Below are 23635 nucleotides of genomic sequence, written 5' to 3'. Positions count from 1 at the left end.
AGATAGAACAATGCAAACACTGATTCAGTATATCCTCAATGGATGGCCAGACAAACATAATAGTTTACCTGAACTCAAACAATATTTTTTCACTAAGGAACATGTTAACATACGAAGACGGACTCTTGTTGAAAGGAAAACAAATAATCATACCAATATCACTTCGCAAGGCAAAAGAAGAATAACTCCATGCAGCACATCTGGGAGTAGACCACCATCAATCCAATGGAAAGGCTGAGTCAGCAGTTAAAATTTTGAAGAAAATAATGAAGAAATCTAGAGAATCAAAGTCAGAGGCTTATGAAGCTCTTCTGGAATTTAGAAATACTCCAAGGCAAGACACAAATCTAAGCCCAGCTCAGATGTTCTTTGGTCGGATGACTCGAACACTGATACCAAACAAAAGGAGTAACATTAAGATTTCTACATGTCAAGAGAACATTATGAGAAGGAAAGAAAAACGTCAGATGAGTGCAAAAACATCTTATGATAAGAGGTCAACAAATGTAATTCAGGTGAGAACTGGACAAATGGTCTATTTCCAATCTCCTAATGACCCTACATGGAGACGTGGAAGAATCCAGTCTCAAGTCAACCAGAGAGCTTACATTATTCGAGTTGACAATGGTGCAGTGTGCCAAAGAAACAGGGTGCATATCAACCCGAACAGAGAAACAAAAGAAGATATATTTCCCGATACTGATGACAACATACAGGACAATAGAACTCATGATCAACACATTCGCCACTCATCAACTCATCATTCCCTGCGACCAAGGGATCAGATGAAGAAACCGACAAGATTCAATGACTATGTGTCTTAATGAACAATTGAATGTTGATTTTTAAATGTGATATGTTTCATACTCATTGAAGCGTATGTATGTATGTTATGTTTTGTTGTTTATGTTGTTGTGGTTTTGTTTTATTTTATTTTATGATATTCCCCTGAAATGTTTTATTTTTCTTATATTTTTTTAAAAGAAAAGGGCATGTTGATATAATGCGCAAAGGTGCACGCGTTCAATATAATAAAGTATCGTTCTCCGCAATGACACTAATGGTTGTTGATTGTTTATTGCTGACTGTGAACTTAGATCTTAATTAACAGCACCCATTTTAGACCTTGCAATCTATAAGGCAGATAGTGTAAAGATCGTCTGTTTCTATGGCAAACTGTTATCTAGGGTGTCATGTGGCCAGCTCAACGACCAACTGTTTTTACTTTCCCTTACTAATGTCAGGTACCTGGGTGAACTCAGGAGCATCCTAAAATCCCGAAATTCCTAACCCACTCTTCACCGAGGTTCGAACCCAAGACCCATAGGCTCGGAAGCCAAACCACCAAGCCCCCCCCCCCTCGGGCAAACAGGCATTTTTTTAAATTTAATTTTCCAGATTGGCCTAAATTGATTGTATGCAATCTCCCATAACAAATATTGTTCTATTACTTTGATATTATCCTTGTAAACTTTAGAGGTAAGAAAGCACAGACCTATATATGTCTGTGGTAAAAAATATCAACATTAGTAATTGTTTCGTTCCCCTAAGACTTTAAACATAAAACTCGGCATGACTCGGCCACATTTATGCCTACAACATAAAAGCTACTTCAAATTCCTTTCTCCAAAATCTTGTACAAAATAACTGCTGTTTAAAACACAAGAGACTATCAAATTCAGGAACTCGGGTTTTTTTTTAAATATTTATTCAGGAACTAATTATGCATAGGCCTACATCATGTCTCCCTTTATTTAATAAACATAGAGGGCTATGTGTAATCTAAGTTTCTCTAGTAAATTTGAAAAAAAAAAATCAACTTTCGATTTCGATTGGATCTATTCATAGACATAAATAAATATAGACTGGCCGATAAAAGAGTTTTATGTAACGAAAATTTGTGACTTGCAATTTTGTGTACTCTATTATACAGCATTTATGAGCAGTGTAAAAGTTAAGTATTCATATCTATTTCAGTCACACACTTATATATATTGTAAATAAGGAGGCAGTGTAGTTTTCTTTAATCTCAAAGAATGAAAATCATGCAATTTTTCATAATTCGGAAATCCGAATACAATAGATATTTATGAGCAGTGTAAAAGTTAAGTATTCATATCTATTTCAGCCACACACCTATATATATTGTAAATAAGGAGGCAGTGTAGTTTTGTTTAATCTCAAAGAATGAAAATCATGCAATTTTTCCTAATTCGGAAATCCGAATACAATAGATATTTATGAGCAGTGTAAAAGTTAAGTATTCATATCTATTTCAGCCACACACCTATATATATTGTAAATAAGGGGCAGTGTAGTTTTGTTTAATCTCAAAGAATGAAAATCATGCAATTTTTCATAATTCGGAAATCCGAATACAATAGATATACATGTTTTTTTAAGTTACATGAAGTTACTTCCTTCGGCCAGTCTATATTTATTTATGTCTATGGGTCTATAATAGTCTGCTGGAAGAATTTTTTTTTCTTTTTTTTTTCTTTGAGTACTGGAGGAGTGCAGAGTTAATCGTAATTTTGTAACACTAATCACTATAGAACATTGCGACAAATCAGAAAAAAAAAAACGAAATTTTTACTGCGACTAACATAAATGCATTTTAAAGTGGTGCTTAGAAACAATAAACTTGCCACCATCTTTACATCAACAACGCATTTTTAGACTTGAATTTGTCGTCTTCTAAAGACACTGGCATTAGAAATAGCAGGGAACATTTATTGATTAGATTAGTCCAGCTTTTGGTAAGTGAAGAGACTCATCGAGGTCAACCGTTATAGAAGGCTTCGCAACCTATGGTCAGTTTGGGCCAATAGCTTGTTTGCCACGTCAGACACAAGTGGTTCATTTTGAGATTTGGGGCACCACACAGGATCTGTTGACCGTCGTTCTCCATTTCTCTCTGTTTAAAACACACACACGGAAGACACAATGATAATTCTGCCGATCACGCTCCACTGCACACTCAGTGACCACAAAGTATGTCAGAAAAAACAACAACTTGTTGAGACCTTGACCAGTTGCAGTGAAAACAAGTTTACTGACCAACAGAACAGAATATTAAAAAGAGAATTTAAAGAAATAAGGTCAAGAATTATTTCAGTTTTTGGAAAGTTTTCTTTAAGTTTCTAAGAAGGACAGAGCAAGGTATTGGGGTTTAGTGTTCATTGTTGGTCATTGTAGGTCATTGTTGGTCAGTGTTGATCAGTTTGTATTTTAAGTCCAGTTACTGTATTATCTTTTTATTGCATCAATACTTATGTCCGCTTATCACATTCGAGGCCCTATGTTCCATGAGGAACGCAAAGGGAAGATAATAATGACTTATTACATTCACCTATCAAGGCACATTCCTCGTCCCATATGCTAGGACAAATTTGTACAAATACTCCTTCTTCCCTAGTGCTATTAGAGCATGGAATGGGTTGCCTGAGCTAGCCAGGAAAACCAGTGACTTGGCAGAATTTAGGTCATTGGTTAATATGCATGACTTAATTCATGACGCGAAGGACGTAATCATCTTCTTTTTTGAAGTAACGTCTGTTATTATATAACATAAGATAAGAATGGTTCTTTTGAACGGTTGGGGCACGGCATATGATCTGTTGATCTTCTTTATCCATTCCTCCCTATCTTGTGCCTTGGATGAAATCTCTTGCTGTGACAGAGCCGTCCGCTCCCATTTCTCCTTATTACAGTTTCTATCTCTGTGTTTATCATTGGGATTTAGTTTATTGAGTTTTCATTGTTTTTCTTTGGACTGAGTTTGAAACGATTATATTTTAACCAACTTAGAGTTGTGTATCAGGTGTATCATCAAACACTCTCCGCAAAGGTGTAGAAAAAATCTTCCATTTATTTTAAATTTAGCATTCATTAATTATTTAAAAAAACAAGTAGCATAAACGAAAATAGTTGAAGTAACAACTGAAATAACAACTGGAATAACAACTGAAATAACAACTGAAATAACAACTGAAATGACACAACTGAAATAACAACTGGAATAACAACTGAAATAACAACTGAAATGACACAACTGAAATAACAACTGGAATAACAACTGAAATAACAACTGAAATGACACAACTGAAATGACACAACTGAAATAACAACTGAAATAACAACTGAAATAACAACTGAAATGACACAACTGAAATAACAACTGGAATAACAACTGAAATAACAACTGAAATAACAACTGAAATGACACAACTGAAATAACAACTGGAATAACAACTGAAATAACAACTGAAATGACACAACTGAAATGACACAACTGAAATAACAACTGAAATAACAACTGAAATAACAACTGAAATGACACAACTGAAATGACACAACTGAAATAACAACTGAAATAACAACTGAAATAACAACTGAAATGACACAACTGAAATGACACAACTGAAATAACAACTGGAATAACAACTGAAATGACACAACTGAAATAACAACTGAAATAACAACTGAAATGACACAACTGAAATGACACAACTGAAATGACACAACTGAAATAACAACTGAAATAACAACTGAAATAACAACTGAAATGACACAACTGAAATAACAACTGAAATAACAACTGAAATGACAACTGAAATGACACAACTGAAATGACACAATTGAAATAACAACTGAAATGACAACTGAAATAACAAGTACAGCATCTAAAATGTAAATGGGAAAATATTAAATAAATTAAATTAAAATATTAAATAACAAAATGTTTAAAAACAACTGACATGAGGGCGCCTTTGAAAAAAAAGACCATTTGAACAAGACCCCATGTTTCTATATGTCGATGATTGCGCCCTATTTGCTCACACTGAACATGATTTCCAGCGTGCGATCAACGATATGCGATATGCTCTTTTGATTTAACTGCACACCTCGGAAAAGCAGAAGTCATGTTTCAGAGGTCACCCCAATAAAATCTACTCAGCCCTGTGGCGAGGTTTTTGATATTTTAAAAGGATTTTTGGTTCGTTTACTCAAGTGCAGGGGTTCTCAACCTGTGGGTTGCGACCCCTTTAGGGGTCGATTGACCATTTGCCAGGGGTCGCCTAAGACCATCGAAAATATGGATTGTTATTGTCTACCCTACAAATCTGTATTTGTGTATGGGGAAGGGGGGGTCGTGGCAGAGCGGGGGATTGCAAAAAGGGGTCGCCGAGCTTAAAAGTTTGAGAACCGCTGTTCTAAGGGAAGTAATTTTTTTGAGTTTCCCCCGATCACACAAGTAAATTTTGAATAGGCACACTACGAGCAACAATTAGAACAAATGAACAGACTAAATGTTGAATATAAAAACAATTTAATTTAACAACAACAATATAACTACTAGCTCGGGTAGTGTGTTAAGAATGATTTTGATGGATTAATTTCATCATTATCTTTCTTTGCTGGTCGTTTGGCCGCTGGACTCGTCTGGTAGAGGCAGGAAGGACTCGGAGCTGAATCTTCTTGTAGAAGGATGGGGCTTGACTCGAAGAGGAGTACGTCTGTAGCGAAAGGTGGAAAGGGTATTCTCAGGACAGTAGGTAGTGAGCAATTGATATTGGGCAGCGGACAGCTGGAGCCTGGACTGGGCAGTTTACGCTGGGCAGTAGGCGCTGATCACTGGGCAAGTATCTGGGCATTGGACCGTAGGCAATGGGGAGTGGGCACTGCTTTTAATCCGTTTGTAGTGGGCACTACTGAGATTCCTTTTCGCTGACAGAGGTGAGGGGGGGGGGAGTTCTGGCGTTGTCGGCTCAGGTTTGGTGACGCTGCAGATCCAGTCGAAGCTGATGATTTAACAGGTGTAGACAGTGCAGGTTTAGTGGTAAAAGACTGCGAGTCTAGTGTGCGTGATATTGCAGCACCAATAACAACCAGGCACGGTTGTTTAGACTATAGGCGGCTTTACGAGCTAAGTTTCAGCCTTGCCTATTAAATACAGAAATCTTAATGTACCTTGTTAGTTGTACTTTTTGTGTGTAGATTCTTCTGCATTCTACCCTATAACATTTCCGTTTGTAACCTGAGATGAACTCCTATTGAAAAATCAGAGCAGGAAGGACTAGTCCTCCCGTAGTGCTCTGGCAAGAAACTTAGCCGTTCGGCGTAGTGCCTCGTAGCTACTATACAAGTCGAGTGACTGCACAGGCAGGTCCCCCCCCCCCCCCTTAGCTCGCGGAGCCCGTTTGTAACCAGAAAACGTTACTTTTGGTATAGAGTTTTATAGGACAATGCATGCTCTTTTTATATAACACAAATTTTAGTTTATAAAACCAAAAATACATTTAATTTAATGGGATCAAATCAACGATGTCATCGTTGATTAGGAGAGAAGAGTTCATTCCAAAACGCTCAAAGCGTTTTATATAAATAAATAAACAATCAAAATATTTTTTTTGAAGTTCATTTTATTTTGCCAGTAATGAGAATAAGTTCAGGTGTCAAATGTGTGATTTTCTTGTTTTGTGTGACAATGTTTTTCTCTTTTCAGTCAAAACAGCTGAATTTCTAGTTGGCAGCAGATTAGTTGAGGCTACTGACGCCAATTTTAACAAATACATAAGACAGTAGTGCGCTGACACATGATTAATTTACAACACACGTAAACAATAACTTGAAAACATTAGGATGTATCACATCTGTGTTCAACAAATTATTCAAACTAAGACATGCTTAATTACCTCGTCTTTCTTCTGTGGTAATAACAATACAGAACATATTTAGATCTTTGTTTTGAACAGAATTTAAAAAAAAAAGATAAATATTATTCACTCAGCTGAAATCAACAGAGGTGTCTATAGATTGGTGTCAACAGGTGCAGTTTGCTAATGATGTCACCCCAAACCCAAAATAATTGGTTTCCAATAAAACCTTAATTTTCACAATGCCTAGAAGGGGGGCTCGAGGTTCGACACTCGACTCGGGCAGAGTTGTGTTTACTGAGGGCCTAAAGGCAGCATGGAAAACCAACTCCTACATACCCCCTGCCCCCCACTGGTCCACAAATGAGATTGGACCAAAAGCGCCCTGAGCATGCTATAAGGATGAAAGTAGCACTATATAAAAGATATAACCATTAAAAAAAAAACTATTTCTGTCATCATTTTACTAGTTACTGTTTAACAGGCAGACGACCTTTTTGGTACTACCACGCTAACGTGAATTCTTAAAAGAAAATTTCAAATTTTATCAGCGCCCCACCGTACCCCAGCTCCCATCCTTTAATCGACGCCACTTTGAATCACTACCCAGCATTTTTTATTTGTAAAATAAAGGGAGATATCTAAAACGATGTCAATAATAGTAGCCCATAAGAAACAAGATATTTAATAAATTGACTGAATAACAATTGAATACATAGAAAATATCATTGCCAGATTTTTACATAAACTTAGTAGAGAGCTACAAAACTTCATGCCACGCCTCGGTCTTAGTCGCTTTTCACATAAAAAAATATAAAAGCTATTATCAGGGCCGGATTTAGGTAAGTGGAGACCCCTGGAAAGTATTTTTGTGGAGACCCTAAATATTTCGAATACTTTTGTAAAAATGTTCTAGATACTACATACGGATATGACATTTAAAAAAAATAATAAAGAAAGACACATATAGGATCTGTAAATTTAATCTTGTTGTCTTAATTTGGTTATATTTAATGTTTATAAATACAAATAAATATCTATACATTGAGTTTGTAGAGGCGCTGTCCTTAGGATGATATCCTGGGTGGACGCACTGTTTGCACTACCGTAATTTTCGATGATGCTTAGATTAAGGCCTATATATCGTCTATCCATGTATGCCCAGGTCTGCCTTTAAACTATGTTGGACTAATACAATAATTCTGAAATTTGACATTCTTTTCAGTTTGTGGGGAACCTCTATTGTGGTGCAAATAATTGACAAGTCGAGATATTTTCAATATGCCATTTAACGAGGTAGTGTGGTGAAAGAAGAATTGCAGTAGAATTCGGTGAATTGATTGAGCTTCATTCTTAATTTCTAATATTCGTCTCAAACAATTATTTCTAGATATTCCAAAATAAGAGTTCTTCAGGGTCTTGTCAAACTTCAGTTTACCTAATTCAGTAACTCATGCTATGAGAATCTTTACTTTACATGTTAGTGAGTAGCTATTTTCGATAATAAAACTTTAAAGAGGCTGTCAGAAAAAAAGTTCACAAATAAACACTTGATTCATCTTTTAACTCTTTCTCTCCGTAATTATTTTTTCAACGTTTCGACTGAATTCTTCATTGTGCTAATTACTATTTCACTCCCCATTTATGATTGGGCTTCTATAGCTTTGTCGTTTGTTATCAGAAAATGTTTGATTTGATTTAGCATTAAAGGCTATTTTTATATATAACACAAAATAAAGTTTATATATTTAAACATTAATTTTATATAATGAGGTCAAATTAACGATGATATCGTCAATTAGGAGAGAAAGAGTTAAGAATAACTGCGTCTCAATTTTAACTAAATAATGCTAAATTATAAAAAGTCGCGGTTTCAAACTTGGCATTTATTGAGTATTTGACATAATTTAATTCAATTTCCTCCAAATTTCGGGGAGGGGGTCAGCCAATTTTTTTCCTTTACGTTTTTGTCCCTCTCCTGAAAAAGATTTCCCTTCACTGGCTTAATATGTTCTCAAATAATTAAGACTACAAGGTTTAAGGCCTACAGTGTGTGTATTATTACAATGATTCCAAGTTCCAAGTTCCATAGAAAAAACTTTGTATTTATGTAAAGAATATTTCAGTCTTGAGTCTAAACTTTAATATAGTATTTCCGGCATCACGATGTTGTTTAAGTATTCTAATCTTGTCATCTTTAAGGTTTTTACGGAAAAAATAACAGAAATGCATTGTCTGATCAGCACAATGCCATCGTAACGTCGACGAGGACATCTTGTCATCTGGCACTAAAACAGATATCGTCGCTAGTACAAAGACCTTTTGTAGCGTCAATTCTGGTACGTATTAAGCTATTGTCTTTAAAGTGAGGTTCCAAGAAAGTGTCAGACAAAAGCTCAAACATCATATCACACTAAAGTACTTCATGGATGTATATGTAATGATTTAAAATATTCACATCAGAAACAAACCCGTGTAGTTGAACAAAAAATATCACTAAAAGACCAATCACATTTGACCTTAGGTTGATTTCAACATTAACGTTAGCTAGACAAGATAACACGAGAAAAGATGGTGAAGCAAAGATCATGATATCATCATTATCCTCATTCTCTAGTAATGAGAAACACTAATGTAAATTCTAAAATGTACAGTATATGTACATAGTCTGCACAGTACATCATGAGTACAGCAAAAAAAAAAAATTATTGTATGGAAAAAACACATAGTTATTTATACATCTGTCAATATCACAACAATAAAATATAAAGACATGAATTTATTTTCCTTCAATTAATATTATTTATTCCCATTTTTAAAACAAAAACCTCGATTTTTTCATTCACATGGGGAATAACTGTTTCAGCTGCTCCAACCACACAAAAAATAATATATTGTCTCCCTTGGTTCGCTTGCCGCTGTATCCACTCAGTCCTTCCGAACGAATGCAGTAAACTAGAGTGACAACACGTTAGCTGTTTCAGTGGTTGTTGATGCTTAAAATAAAAAGCACATTCACAGCTGCTGTTTAAGCTGTTCAATGTCAGAGATGTGATGATCACACTCATTTTGGCACTTTAGCTACGAAGCTAATTTCATTTATTGGAATATTTGTGTGCTAGCTCTGCCTCTCAGCAGGACCAATCGCTTTGCCATTGCACTCGGCGATTGCGTTCAACATCTCGAACCACGACAACATCCCCGCAGTCCCCCTCTTTTCCTTCGTGTTCGCCGTAGGCACACATCTCTTGTTCGAGATCCGCCTTTACATCTTGGCAGCTTCTCCGGATCCCGCTCCCCGCCCGCGGAGCGACATGCGCGTGTCTGCAGCCCACTTCATTGCCGTCCCTGGAGAAAAGGCCGCACCCGAAGCAACAACAGCAGCAGTAGCAGAAGAACCAACTGAAACAGCTCTGCCGGCGTCAGGTGTCTGAGTGGCTGCTGCTTCCCTGGCGGAGGCTGATCTTGGTATGCACGGTCCCGTTGGTGGATCGGGTGTCCAGCTCCAGGTCGGAGCCGGAAAGAAGGCGCTTGCCCAGCACCGCGCTTGGGTGAGTCTTGCGATAGACGAATGCGCGGCAGGCGCATTTCATACGAGTGCGGAAACTCCTGGACATGAAGCCGTAGATGACCGGGTTGATGCAGGAGTGGACAAATGGTAGTACGTTAATGACTATCTGGTGAATAGAGAGAAACAGAACATTCAAACGATCACAAACTGGAATAAGAGATCTAAAAAACAAACAAAAATTCTAAGAAACTAGCATTAAACATCGGCTAAGCCCGTTGATTTGTTTGTGGGGTACAAAATAATAATAATAATAATAATAATAATAATAATAATAATCTTTATTGTCCATATGGAACTTTGTCTATTTTGGTGAGTAACCTTAGCCTTTTATTTCTACTTCCAGTAAAACGAACAAAAACCCACAACCTTTTAACAAAGCAGTTGAGTCGCTAGAGATTTGGGGTCCGGGAAGGGGGGGGGGTTACCTCTTTAGGGGCCCCTGCATTTTGACATTTTACATCATGACATGTCATGAGATATTGGCATAATATTAAATATTTCATTTTAAAAAATTCAGACACTCATTTGGGGACCCCCTGAGGCGGGGACCCGGGGGAATTTTCAAAATTTAGACGCCACCCCCCTCCACACTAGCTACGCCACTTTAAAAAAATAATTGCATCCCATCGAATCGTACCGCTACAATATTCTGGCCAGAACCGTTCTCCAAAACATCTTTTTGTTTTTCCTTCAGTGTAAACATCCAGCATTTTGACGCTTCACTAACATACTATTGGCCCGTGAATTCTAGTATCTGTTACGTTGGTCCTTGTTACTGTCAGTTTTTTTCCCAGTTAATTATTTAGTGAAATTATTTAATTTTGTTTTATAAATAAAGAGGGATACAAATCTTGAAGTATTGAGCTATTTTGTGTTTTTTTTTACCTTATATAAGCTTTGTTGTTCTTGTTTTTTTCAGTACCGGTATTTTTGAAATATCGCTTGTTCCAAAATGTTTAACCTTACAGTTCAAACCGGTAATGTTCAACTAAATGAAATAAAACCTGTTCGCTTTTCAATGAATTCTTCGTGTAGTTTTTTATTTTTTATTTTTAAATCTAGAATGTAACTGACCTTAATGAAAAATGCAGGACGCTCAAATAGCCAACTGTATCGGAGTTTAATTAGAACAGAAAGCATTAACTTCGGGCCCCAGCACAGCAGGAACGCCATGATGATGGTAATTAGCATTTTGATAACCTGGCCAGAAAAACCAAAAAATCACAATTTAGTAATCACAAGATGGTTTTAACTTGATCTAGTTAATAATGAGCGCTTAACATTTGCTGGAGTAAACTTTTGGTCTTAGTTCGTCCGTAAATCACGGATCATGAAAAATGAAATAATGTATGATCTTCTTGTTTGAAGTAATGTTTGTAGAATATAAAAAGTTTACATCCTGACCCTCACATTTTGAAGGAGCTTACAGCACTCTTCAAGAACCCCCATCAAGGTGGACGCGACTGGTAAAAATTTGAGAAAGATTAGGCTATGGAAATAAAATTTACAGAGGAAGCCTTAGGGGGTGGCGAGTAGCAACCACTTTAAGCCCCGCGCCTTAGGGAGGCCCCGTGATAAAATCTTTTATCACCATCAGCCAATCGTAAAATATTTGTTGCCTTGATATGACACTTGTCCAGGGCCCCGAACAGTGCTAAGGCCTCATCTGCACAATAATGGAAAACGTTGCATTTCTTTTTTTAAAATTCTTCCCTTTCTCTTTTACTCGTGTCGTTTTAAAAAAGTTTTATGTTTTTTTCACAAAAAGTCTTGTTGAATTTTGTTTTGTTTCCCAAGTAACTAAAAGCTCTCGTCCTTTTCAAGAAAAGTCAATAAGAAAAAAACAATTTTGTTAAAAAAAAACAGTAAAAAAAAACAAAACAAACAAAAGAAGTACCGGAAGCTAAAGATTGTTGAAACAAGAGCTGACGTCAAAAACGTAATTTTAGCAAAAAAGATTCCCGAGAAGTAACTCTGTATGGAACGTTTGCCTTCAAGGGCCATAACAAAACATGTGCCCACTGTAAGACAGTGGCAAACCAGATTATTTATCAGGAACGCTGTCAGCGTGGTGGGTCTGCCTGTCTTAGAGTTTGTTTATGTTTGGTAGGAGCAAAATTAGCACCTCCCTCGCTGCCTTTCAGAGAAAGAGAGGAAGAAAGAGAAAGGAGCAAAAGGAAAAAGAGAGAGAGAGACAGAGATTGAGAGAAAAAGAGAGAGAGAAAGAGATACAGAGAAAGAGAGAAAAATAAGAGAGATAGGAGAGAAATTAAGAAGAGAGAGACAGAGAGAACGATATATATATATATATATATATATATATATATATATATATATATATATATATATATATATATATGAGAGAGAGAGAGAGAGAGAGAGAGAGAGAGAGAGAGAAAGAGAGACTAGCCAATACCTTTACATTATCAATCAAGCTATTTCTTCACTTCGAGATAAAATTAATTTTTTTAGGATGTAGCCTATATTTAAAAAAAAGTATACACGATCTAGCATCTATATATTATATCTAGACTGGAAACCGGAAACTAATTCTTATTCGTGATTGATCGATTCACAGACCTATATATATATATAGATTTTTATATACGTAACTCTTTTTCAAGCTCTAATGGAAAACGCCCCAATTAATCTTTTCTGTCTTAGAAAAGTAATCATCTTTAGTTTCAAAGTTTAGAAATAAAATACAATATCATTTCTCGGATTTTCTTTAGAATAGGCTATTAATCACTTACCTATATATTCACGCTGATATATGAAACAAAGTCATTTTTTGTTAGTTTCCATTGAGATAATGTTTGAAAAATCGTAGATCGAAATAATTCATGTCTGTTGATTTTAATCATCTTATGTACATAAATAGATTGATAGTCTAATCTAGTGTAGTCTTATAGTCTAGATTATAAATCTAAAAATTGTAAAATAATAATTATGAGACGAGAGTACTGTTATTTTTGATGTTCAATTACTGGATCTAGACCTAAAAATTAAATAATATATTACATAAATAAATACAAAAAACAACTTTAATTCTTATAACTAATTTACAAAACAACGCCTTGTTTCAACTTAAAAAAAAATATTCACATTTTTTGTAGTGTTAAAAAATCTCCATGTCCAGTCTAGATATAGTATATATAAGTCTATGGTATAAATGTATTTTATTGTCTGTTAAAAATGATGGACCTAAAATAAAAAAAGAGTTATCGCTTGATTATTTGTTATGTGTGGCAATCACTCCTGTCTTTACAATAGCTCAACAATATTTACCTCCCAATTATGTCACGTTATGTGACACTAAACGACGGGAAGCACAATTCGATAATTTCTTAACAAGGTAGTGCAAAGTAACAGACCTAACAAATAAAAGGGAATATATCAGGCACACTATTTCAGGATTTTTCCGGGTATATAGGTTGGGAATAAGGAAACAAAAATTCACAAAATTCATATCGACCATTATGTTTCTAGCTATTTATGTGAACATATTCAAATAAGCGAATCAAAACTGTCCATTTGTTCAGTTTATAGGGGCTATTCAAATAAGCGAATCAAAACTGTCCATTTGTTCAGTTTATAGGGGCTATTCAATAAGCGAATCAAAACTGTCCATTTGTTCAGTTTAAAGGGGGCTATTCAAATAAGCGAATCAAAGCTGTCCATTTGTTCAGTTTATAGGGGCTATTCAAATAAGCGAATCAAAACTGTCCATTTGTTCAGTTTATAGGGGCTATTCAAATAAGCGAATCAAAACTGTCCATTTGTTCAGTTTATAGGGGCTATTCAAATAAGCGAATCAAAACTGTCCATTTGTTCAGTTTATAGGGGCTATTCAAATAAGCGAATCAAAGCTGTCCATTTGTTGAGTTTATAGGGGCTATTCAAATAAGCGAATCAAAGCTGTCCCTTTGTTCAGTTTATAGGGGCTATTAAAATAAGCGAATCAAAGCTGTCCATTTGTTGAGTTTATAGGGGCTATTAAAATAAGCGAATCAAAACTGTCCATTTGTTGAGTTTAAAGGGGCTATTAAAATAAGCGAATCAAAGCTGTCCATTTGTTGAGTTTAAAGGGGCTATTCAAATAAGCGAATCAAAACTGTCCATTTGTTCAGTTTATAGGGGCTATTTAAATAAGCGAATCAAAGCTGTCCATTTGTTGAGTTTAAAGGGGCTATATGTCTACGTCTATAATTACAAAATCATTATCATTCTTAGATTTACAGGGTGGGGTCGCTAACCCCACGCCAAGCCCTCCTCCCTCAAACTAATTCATTTAGATCACTCCGTTCTTTTATTGTTAAATCGCAACCAAATATTCTTTCGTTTCTTTTTTTTGTATTCTTTTTTAACATAGTCACGTCTGCTATTTAATAGAAGAACTCGTTTGATTCATTCTTATAACATTATGCTCCCATGAAAAGTTTATTTTTAACTTTTTAAATTAATAATGCTTCCACTTCAATATAAAATAAGTGAATGGCTTCATCCATATGTTCTTTAAATCTATCATATTCTCCAGATCTTCAAATTCATTTTACTTGCTTGTATAATAAATGCTACATCAAGGCCAAGTTATCAAATTTGTTTACCAAATTAACAATGGAAAGGCGGGAATATATATGATTTCAAAAACATATTGTCGTCTGCCCGCAAATAAACAGTTGTTGCTAATTGAACGATGTATGTCTTGGGGGTTCAGGGAGGGGTTAGGTGAAGGCGCGCCTCTACCCCCCAACCTCTTCCCTAAAGAAGATGGGAGGCGATGTACTTCTGCTGAGAAAGTACACATTTTGTATCCACGTCATAATAATAATAATAAGGCTTGTCTTCGAGTCCGAAGATTATTGAGGAATGCAGCATTTCCAGTCGCTACGCAGCCACAGCTGTGACCTATATATTTTGCCACATGGCCTTTCAGTCAATGTAATACTGTTATTTATATATGCTGAGTATTGAAACATTATTGGTTTTTTTTTACCATTTCTTATTTTGTATCACCTCCCTAAATAAGGAAACAATCTAGGATTAATTAAAACAGGATCCGATTTAGAGTTGATAAGACCCTTAGCTCATTAATGTAAGGGAATAGTTGAAATCAACATACGACAATTTTTTTCTTTGTTCTTTCTTCAATATGATTGAAAATATCCCTGGAGCCAAACAAGGGGGAGGGAGCCCTAAGCGATAATTAATGCTGCCTAAAGTAAATCCAGCACTGAGTTAAAATAAAGAGGAGCTTGGGCTGTCACCGCATCTCCCATTCTAAATGCATTGGAATCAAAAAGAGTATGAGCTAGTTTGGTCATAGTGTAACTCACTGTCAAAAGTCATTCTTCACGGTACTGTGGAAGGAGCAAAGAAAAGCTGGCTGGATAGATTAAAAAAAAATGGACCGGCCTCTCTGTCGATATTCTGCTAAGAACGAACAGCTGCAGATAAGGATTTGGTTACGAAAACAGTCACAGCACAGCACCCCTAAGTCAGGGGGACAGGTGAAGATGTGATGATGAGGATATAATATAGCCAGTATCGTCGTTCAGGGGTGGGTAAGGAGATAATTCTAAATGTTGTAATGGTAGAAGTGTAGAATTTAGGTGCTCGAGAAGCCCAGTGGGAATTATCAATTCACCAAGTTTTTGTCTATTTAGGGATTTGAACCCGAGACTTCTCTTCGTCAAATAATGCGGGGAATAATGTAGAAATACGTCGCTTAACTAAATGTTCCAATATAAATTCATTTCTTATTTTTGATACATCGTTTCTTCTTACTTCTGACCTTTTCGCGTGTTCTGACACCATCCTTGTAACAGACAACCACACACCAAGGCATACTCTCACCTGGGCCCTGAGGCCTGTGGGTGTTGATCTCACGTGCCGGAAGTAAACCATACGCCTCCTTTACCCACCCAGATCCTTTTCATAATATTGCAGGTTATTTAGGACTTTGTTTATGCCCGAAAGACATAAATATGTTTTGTTTCGAAAAGTGCAAATCCATAATTTCAACAACAAAAAAAATCGGATGGAAATCTTGTTGGCTTCATTTAGATAAACAAAACGATCTCTTAAGTTATGGGAGATCAATAAAGTGTGGAGACGTCTGCAAGATGCGTGTGGTCAATCTGTTTGTCAGTGGACACACTTTGAATGCTTCAGGCGTCTTAAAAACTATGTTGTCAAGATAGCGCTAAATTTACTTAATGATTATCAATGCTACACAAAATGTTTAAAAACTACAAATTGTAAAAGCAGTTATTGTTAAGGAACAAAACCAATCAAGTGTTTAACAGAGGTGGTAAATTAAAAATCTTGCACTTTAAAAAATAATATCTGAACCGGCACGGACTTTGTAATGCTGTAGCCCAGTGCTACTTAGTAATGGAATGCCCATTTCGCCGAACTGAGAGAGCTCTCCATTAGTATTTCTTGAAACTAGGCTCTTATAGTTCAAACTTAATCACTTGTAATAGTGCTACACACACACCCATGATCAGCAATGACGCCTGCGTGAATTGCGCAAGAGTGTATCTCTTGGTGAGAAAGAAATCCCTTGGAGAAATAGTTATTTATTTGTAAAATGTTTTACATGTTTCGGATGTTCCTTTCAGATTTGAAGATCATCTTCTTCCTGGCCCAAACCTCCCACGGGACGACTGGGGATGGCAGAGGGCTAGATAAATATGTTCTCGTTCTCTAGCTAAATTTAAATTTCTTTTTTTTTTTTTTACTTTGAAAAATTATGAGTCAAACCAGAGTTTTCTCGGTGTAGCCAACGGGCTAGTAGTTCTTTTCTCAACGATATACATCAACTGCTAAATCTCTAGGAAAGCCGAGCCGTTAAAGCCGTTTTCGAGACCCGTGCCCAGGTTCAACAAAGACACGAGTTGAACAGATGTTTGTAAGAAAACTATAACATATAGATGTACCTTTTGAAAAAATAAGAAGGTTACCATCACTTCCTTTAGTTTGTACAACGGATACACCTAAAAGGTTTCATTAGCTATTTATAGTTCTTCCTTTACTTTGTACAACGGATACACCTAAAAGGTTTCATTAGCTATTTATAGTTCTTCCTTTACTTTGTACAACGGATACACCTAAAAGGTTTCATTAGATATTTATAGTTCTTCCTTTACTTTGTACAACGGATACACCTAAAAGGTTTCATTAGATATTTATAGTTCTTCCTTTACTTTGTACAACGGATACACCTAAAAGGTTTCATTAGCTATTTATAGTTCTTCCTTTACTTTGTACAACGGATACACCTAAAAGGTTTCATTAGCTATTTATAGTTTTTCTTCCATCCTTATAACGTCCCTGACACATAATACTAGAAAATTTGTAAATTTTATCGAATAGTAACTACTTTAGTTCCAGATCTCCGAGTCGAACCCAGGGAATGGGAGTGGAAGAATATAATCTAATCCCTTCACATTCTAATTATGTAATCCTCAGGATAAAGTGAAGAGGTTAGCCAAGTACTTTTACTTTATCAGGTCACATCAATGGCATAGGGGTGATTGGGACTAAGCTATAGATTTATAATGTCACGTCAGTGGCCTAAGGTCGATTGTGACTAGGCTATAGATTTATCAGGTCATCCCCACTCGCCTGTGGGTAATTATGACCTATGTATAGATTTTTTAAGTTGGCGTTCAGAAAGCCTGAATTAATCACCTTTTGGCAGTTCTTTCCCCTACTAAATACTTAGTAATAAGACTACTTTTATCTGTTTTCTTTACAACAGAGATTGTTACACTAAACATTAATATAACAAAATGATATTATGGTTTCCTCCATCGAGACTCGAACGTAAGACCCCTCTTTTTGGAAACCGATGCCCTCTTCGGCTGAGACTATTATTTTTATGGCATTGACTATCAACTTTTTTAAAAACTCCAATGAACACTATCATATTTCGAACAAAAACATACAAATAAATAGCCAAATAATAGCCACAATGATACGTAAACTTCTTTATTTCTTGTCTTGTGAGTTACAAACTATCTCTTCCAATGACAATCACGTCAATACGGCACAAAGGACATTTTCAGAAGCATTATTTGTGCAGACGACAAAGATGGCCGAGAATGGAAAACAATACTTTATAGTTTATATGACTTCGTACAAGCAGGTTGATATAAATCACAAGTTTTAATAAACTGGCGGGAGTCGGTGCACGTTGGCATACAAATGGCTTGTCCTTTGTGTACAGTTTGCGAGGGGGAATCCTTTTTACTTCTTCCTCACGAGAGGAATTTTAGTGGGGAGTAAGCAGACAAGAAGAAAAGAGACATTTTCTCGTGGAAAGTAATCCATCTGGCCAGAGACATCATCACGTGCAATGTATGCCTGGTTGGATGCCAAGTCATTGGCTCAAGTTTTATTGACATGCCAGCTTGTATTGGAAATTGACCAGCTCAAACTTTCCGTTTTTTTTTTCCCTCGCGCATGCCAGATTTCAGTGAGATGAAATGTTACAGACATTAATACATTAATATTCTGGTAATGTTTTTTGATGCACTATTTTGTGTGTGGTCTAACTTGACTTTCAAACATCAATAGTTTTATAGCTTCCGCTAATTCCCCTTGCACAGGAGCATACACTTGCCAAAAGTACTTTTACTGTAAGGGTGCACTTGGTCTCATAATAGGCCTTGTCAATGTGTTTAGTCTCTAGCCTAGTCTAATGGTGTTTTGTTACCGTCCTCGTATCCGAGTTGTTGTTTTTTAAATACAATATTACAATAACGAAATAAAAAAAAAATGAAAATAAACTTAAAAACAAGCAATAAAAAAATCTTTAAAAAAAAAGATAATCTAAAGGGAAAAACTTCGCACTTACAACTATATATTTATATAAACATGTCTCAATAATATAGAAGTTATCTATCTTATTCGATATCAAACTAAATAATAAATTGCCAATAATTAACTTATTGGTTAATTTTTTATTGATTACTTTTTATTGATTCATGTTTTGTTAGGTGCATGATTGTTAAAAGTTTCAACAATTATGTAAGGGAACTAAGCCCTACATATTTAGCCATATGTATAAATACGAAAGGATTAAATAACTAGTTAGTTATTGTTTCTTGTATTGATTCATGTCTTGTCTATGCCAATGAATAATTGTGAACAGTTTTATCTTAATACGAGAATGGGCGTGGGAGAAATAACGTATTTAAACATTTTACCAGCGAGACGGACATACGGACAGAACAACTCTCTATTCCTATATTTTCAGTGTCAGTTGTTTTCCTTAGTTGGCTAGATTTATTTTCATGAAAAAATACAAACAACAACAAGAAAACAGACAAGAAACAAACTTCTAATGATCGAATGTGGCATTCAGTTTGATCTCAATGTATTACTAGATAATGCAAATAATATTATCCGGATATAGAATATTAAAACAAAGATGATGCAACATAAATATAAAAAAGCTATATTTAGATGAACTGCTTCAGGAGAGAATAATTTATAGATTTATTTTAAACAAATTATGAAGAGTCACGCTGGATCAAAATAGAAAGATATTTGTGGTGAAATTGATGATATTTATGTTTGAGTAGCGTCGTGAAAATGTGTTGACATTAATTAATTAATTAGCAATAGTAATCTATTGTGTTACTAAGTCTAATTTTTCAGTTCATGTGCAGTTATAGCTCATTTAAGTCTTGTATTATGTTTCCCTGCTTTGCTAACTCAAGTCTTACTACATTATATAACAAGAAATCTATAGATATAAAAATATTTCACACCAACTTTACCGAAAATAAAACAATTTATTGTCCTATATTTAAAAAAAAAAAAAAAAAAAAAAAAAAAAAAAAAAAAAAAAAAGTGGTGGAGAATACACAAGGAGTTCCGCGATCTATAAAACAGAAGAAGAGGGGTAGTATGTTTCTATGGCCGACTGTTTACCAAAGTAATGCCAGGCAGTCATCAAAGAGATTCAACCCGACAATTCACAAGCCGGATGTCCAAGGTTCGAATCCAAGTAAAGACTGGGATTTTTAATTTCGGGATCTTTGGGAGCCTCTAAGTCCACCTAACTCTAATGGGTACCAACATTAGTTTGAGAAACGTAAAAGCGGTTGGTTGTTGTGCTGGCCACATGACATCCTAGCTAACCGTCGGCCACAGAAACAGATGACCTTTACATCATCTGCCCTATAGATCGCAAGGTCTGAAATGGGGACCTAACTTTACTTTATCCAAGTCTACTCCTAATCATATGGAATACACACAATGAGGTTCCATGATGATATTGAATATAGATGTTCACATTTTAAATCTTCATATAATAATAATAATAACAATCTTTATTGTCCGTATGGAAATTTGTCTTACAATTTGTGCATTACACCAAACAAAAAACATTATAACTATAAGAAACCAAAATGTACATTCACACCAGACTCACTCATAATTTACATGTGACAAAGTTAATATCAGATTGTTCTTATTTAATGATTTGCTATCGGTGTTTTGTATCTCTTTTGTGATGGTAAAATCACAAAATCCTGACAAAAAGGGTGATTCTTTATTTCTAGGATCTTGTTAGCTTTTTTTTTTTATAGATGTTTGTCTCAAACAGCTGCCCAAATGGGTTTTGTTTTTTTGCCAATGAAGTTGTGATTCTTTTGAAAAAAGGTGCAATGGAAGTCATTGAAATTTTTATTCTTTTGAAAGTAAATGTCTTTATTTATAAATTCCGGGTATCAAACACATACTCTGGAACAGTCAGATCGACGTGTCTCTATCAAAAGTGTGAAATGTCATTAAAAGAGTTTAATTTTACCCCCCGCTGGTTGGTATAATTTAGATGTCTAATATAAGGATGGTACATTTTTTTTTTAAATTTCATTGTTGTATGCATTAATTTTTTTATTCAGTACTGAAGAGATTGCATTGCCAACAACACATAAGACACTAACGTAAGTTCAAGGTGCACACAACAGGTCACATCAACATTGTATATATATATATATATTTTTCTGGATGATTTAAATTTATTAGTGTTAAGTAAATGGAAACAGTTGAATAATGAGCTGATTGGCTTGATTTTACACCAGTAATAAGCACACACATACAAGTTGGAATGAAAGTTCTTTTTTTAATCCTTTAAGTCTAACTACTGCAAACAAATTCATTATAAAAGCCTATAAATCAAAACAAAGAAACAAACAGATTAAAGACCCATTGTGGCATGTCTGCAATATAAGCCATAAAGATTTTCATCTTTCAACAGTTTTAAAAATTCATTTCTAGACTTTTCTTTTTGTGAGCATACACCCTGGTCACGTGTCCTACCATTTATGTTATCTTCAACTATATCATGAAACAATCTAGAGGTAGTTTTAAAGGATCTACTACTAGTAAATACAGTATTTAACAAATAAAAAATCACAACTTGTAAACAGAAAATCAAAATAAGTGGACAACACTTATATTTTATGTGGCCAAAGTTGTACACCATAGAATAACTTAAACTACAGAACATGGCTCATACACACACAATTACACACAGAGCATTCAGTGCCTTATGACTCTAAGTAATACAAACAATGAAGTGTCTCAGACTCTGACCTATAAATAAATGCCATTTAGTTAGAATGACTTCATGCATTTGAGCCAAATGTCACAATTTATGTTCATGTCAACACCAATAGGTAGAGTAGTACTACTAATGCTAGAAATATTCACATTGGAACAACTGACACTCATGTTGATCAGACTATAACTATTCAGTATATTTGTTTTCTAAGAGATGACAGTAATTGGTCATTGGCATACTTTTTTTTTATGGACAGAAATTATTATTCAGATGGTTCTACCACCAACATACCGTTGCAGAGGTGTAAATGTATTGATTAGTACAGTTTTCTTGACATAAACTATCTGAATGGAAAAAAAAGTACCAGTCCTGTATGAAATATGGATAGATAGACAAGGCATTTACTACACCACATAGTTATTTTATTATGAGCATTTTTATTTGTTGGCTATGATTTTTTTCAAGGAGCCTTTCAGCATTAGCGCCTACAATTTCATCAACCTTTTTTTCCATTCTTAGATGAGAAGAAAGTTGGCATTGCCGAGATTCCACAGGCTTCTGAGTTTATCATTTTCATCAACATCAATTTTTTTACAAATGTGGCATCATCATATTCTTCAGACCATTGACTTTGCATGGACCACAGCATGTTGCAAAGAAGTCAACAACTGCCAAATTCTTGTCAGTGCTAATAAGATGATCAAAACTCAGCTTTTGTTGCAACAGTCTTCATGTTGTCTTAGCCTGCTGGATGAAAGCGGTTGCGGCTATCCAAATATTTTATCAGCTAATTTCGAGCCAAAACAACCCATAGAGATACATTTGATGGTTGCTAGTTTATGCGTAAAAGACCATACTAAAGCTTTGCGTTAAGATCTGCACTGTGAATTCAATTAAGAGTTTAAATATATTTTTACAAAGAAATCTGTTGATATTTTAAATAGCTTTATGCTTAGATCTAGTCCTGGAGCCGCATGTTATTTGTTTTCATTTCAACAGAGCTCGTTTTTTTTTTAAGGAAACCTCAGAATTAGCGCTATTCAATTTTAGCTTTGTCATTATAGAAATCCTTAAGCCTCTTTTTTGGGCTTGTTTATATATATATCGTAAATTTGTATTTTCAAAATACTAAGAAGAACTTTATAACGAAATCTTTTAGTGGCTAAAAATAATGATTTAGAATAGGTATTCTTGTAGTGTATATCATTGGTGTTGTAGTATTAAAATTTATGCATATTACTTATAGGCTATTCCCCTTCATGTAAAAGTCTTATGTTTAAAAGGTGCAACGCTCAGTAATTTAACACAATAGTAAAAATATAAATGAATGTCGGTTGGCTATGCTGTTGTAACCTTTGTTAAATAAACCATTATAACTTAAAACAGGGTTCCCGCGACCTGCTGAATCTCCTGAAATTGCATAGTATACGAGAAAGTTCTGAAAATCTCCTGAATTTATTAAAATCACCCAAAAATGCATACAAATCTCCCGAAATATATAAAAATTGTCATTTTTGGGTGTCGTTGACATGGAGAACGCACATCCTTCACGTCATTAAAAAAAAAAAAAAACGGCACCATGAAAAATCCCATAACTGTGGCATCTGGTGAAAAAGCATTTCGCGAATCAAACTAATCAAGAATTACTTGAACTACACAATTCGAGAAGATAGATTGAAAAAAATCGATATTTTTTTCTATTCAGCGTGATGTATGAAGGAAACAGAATTTCGATGATATACTTATCTTATCTTATATAATACAGACGTTACTTCAAAAAAGAAGATGATTACGTCCTACGCGACATGCATTTATTCAAGC

The 23635-nt window shown here is 35.1% G+C and overlaps 1 protein-coding gene across 3 annotated transcripts in view; it reads right to left on the bottom strand.

Moving 5' to 3' along the window:
- Window positions 1-6766: 6766 nt before the first annotated feature.
- The window catches only part of LOC106076951 (QRFP-like peptide receptor), a 170241-nt gene continuing 153372 nt past the window's right edge, over window positions 6767-23635 (bottom strand). For all 3 annotated transcript variants that reach the window (XM_056029554.1, XM_056029555.1, XM_056029556.1), the window contains 2 exons: window positions 11305-11430; window positions 6767-10336 (listed from right to left, as the gene is read on the bottom strand). In XM_056029554.1, coding sequence (XP_055885529.1) covers window positions 10082-10336; window positions 11305-11430 — 381 coding nt within the window. In that variant the 3' untranslated portion in view covers window positions 6767-10081. The remainder of the gene's footprint in view (window positions 10337-11304; window positions 11431-23635) is intronic.

The sequence above is a fragment of the Biomphalaria glabrata genome, chromosome 5 (genome assembly GCF_947242115.1).
Source record: "Biomphalaria glabrata chromosome 5, xgBioGlab47.1, whole genome shotgun sequence".
Taxonomy (NCBI): Eukaryota; Metazoa; Mollusca; class Gastropoda; family Planorbidae; genus Biomphalaria; species Biomphalaria glabrata.
This window is presented reverse-complemented; position numbering and strand designations above follow the sequence as displayed.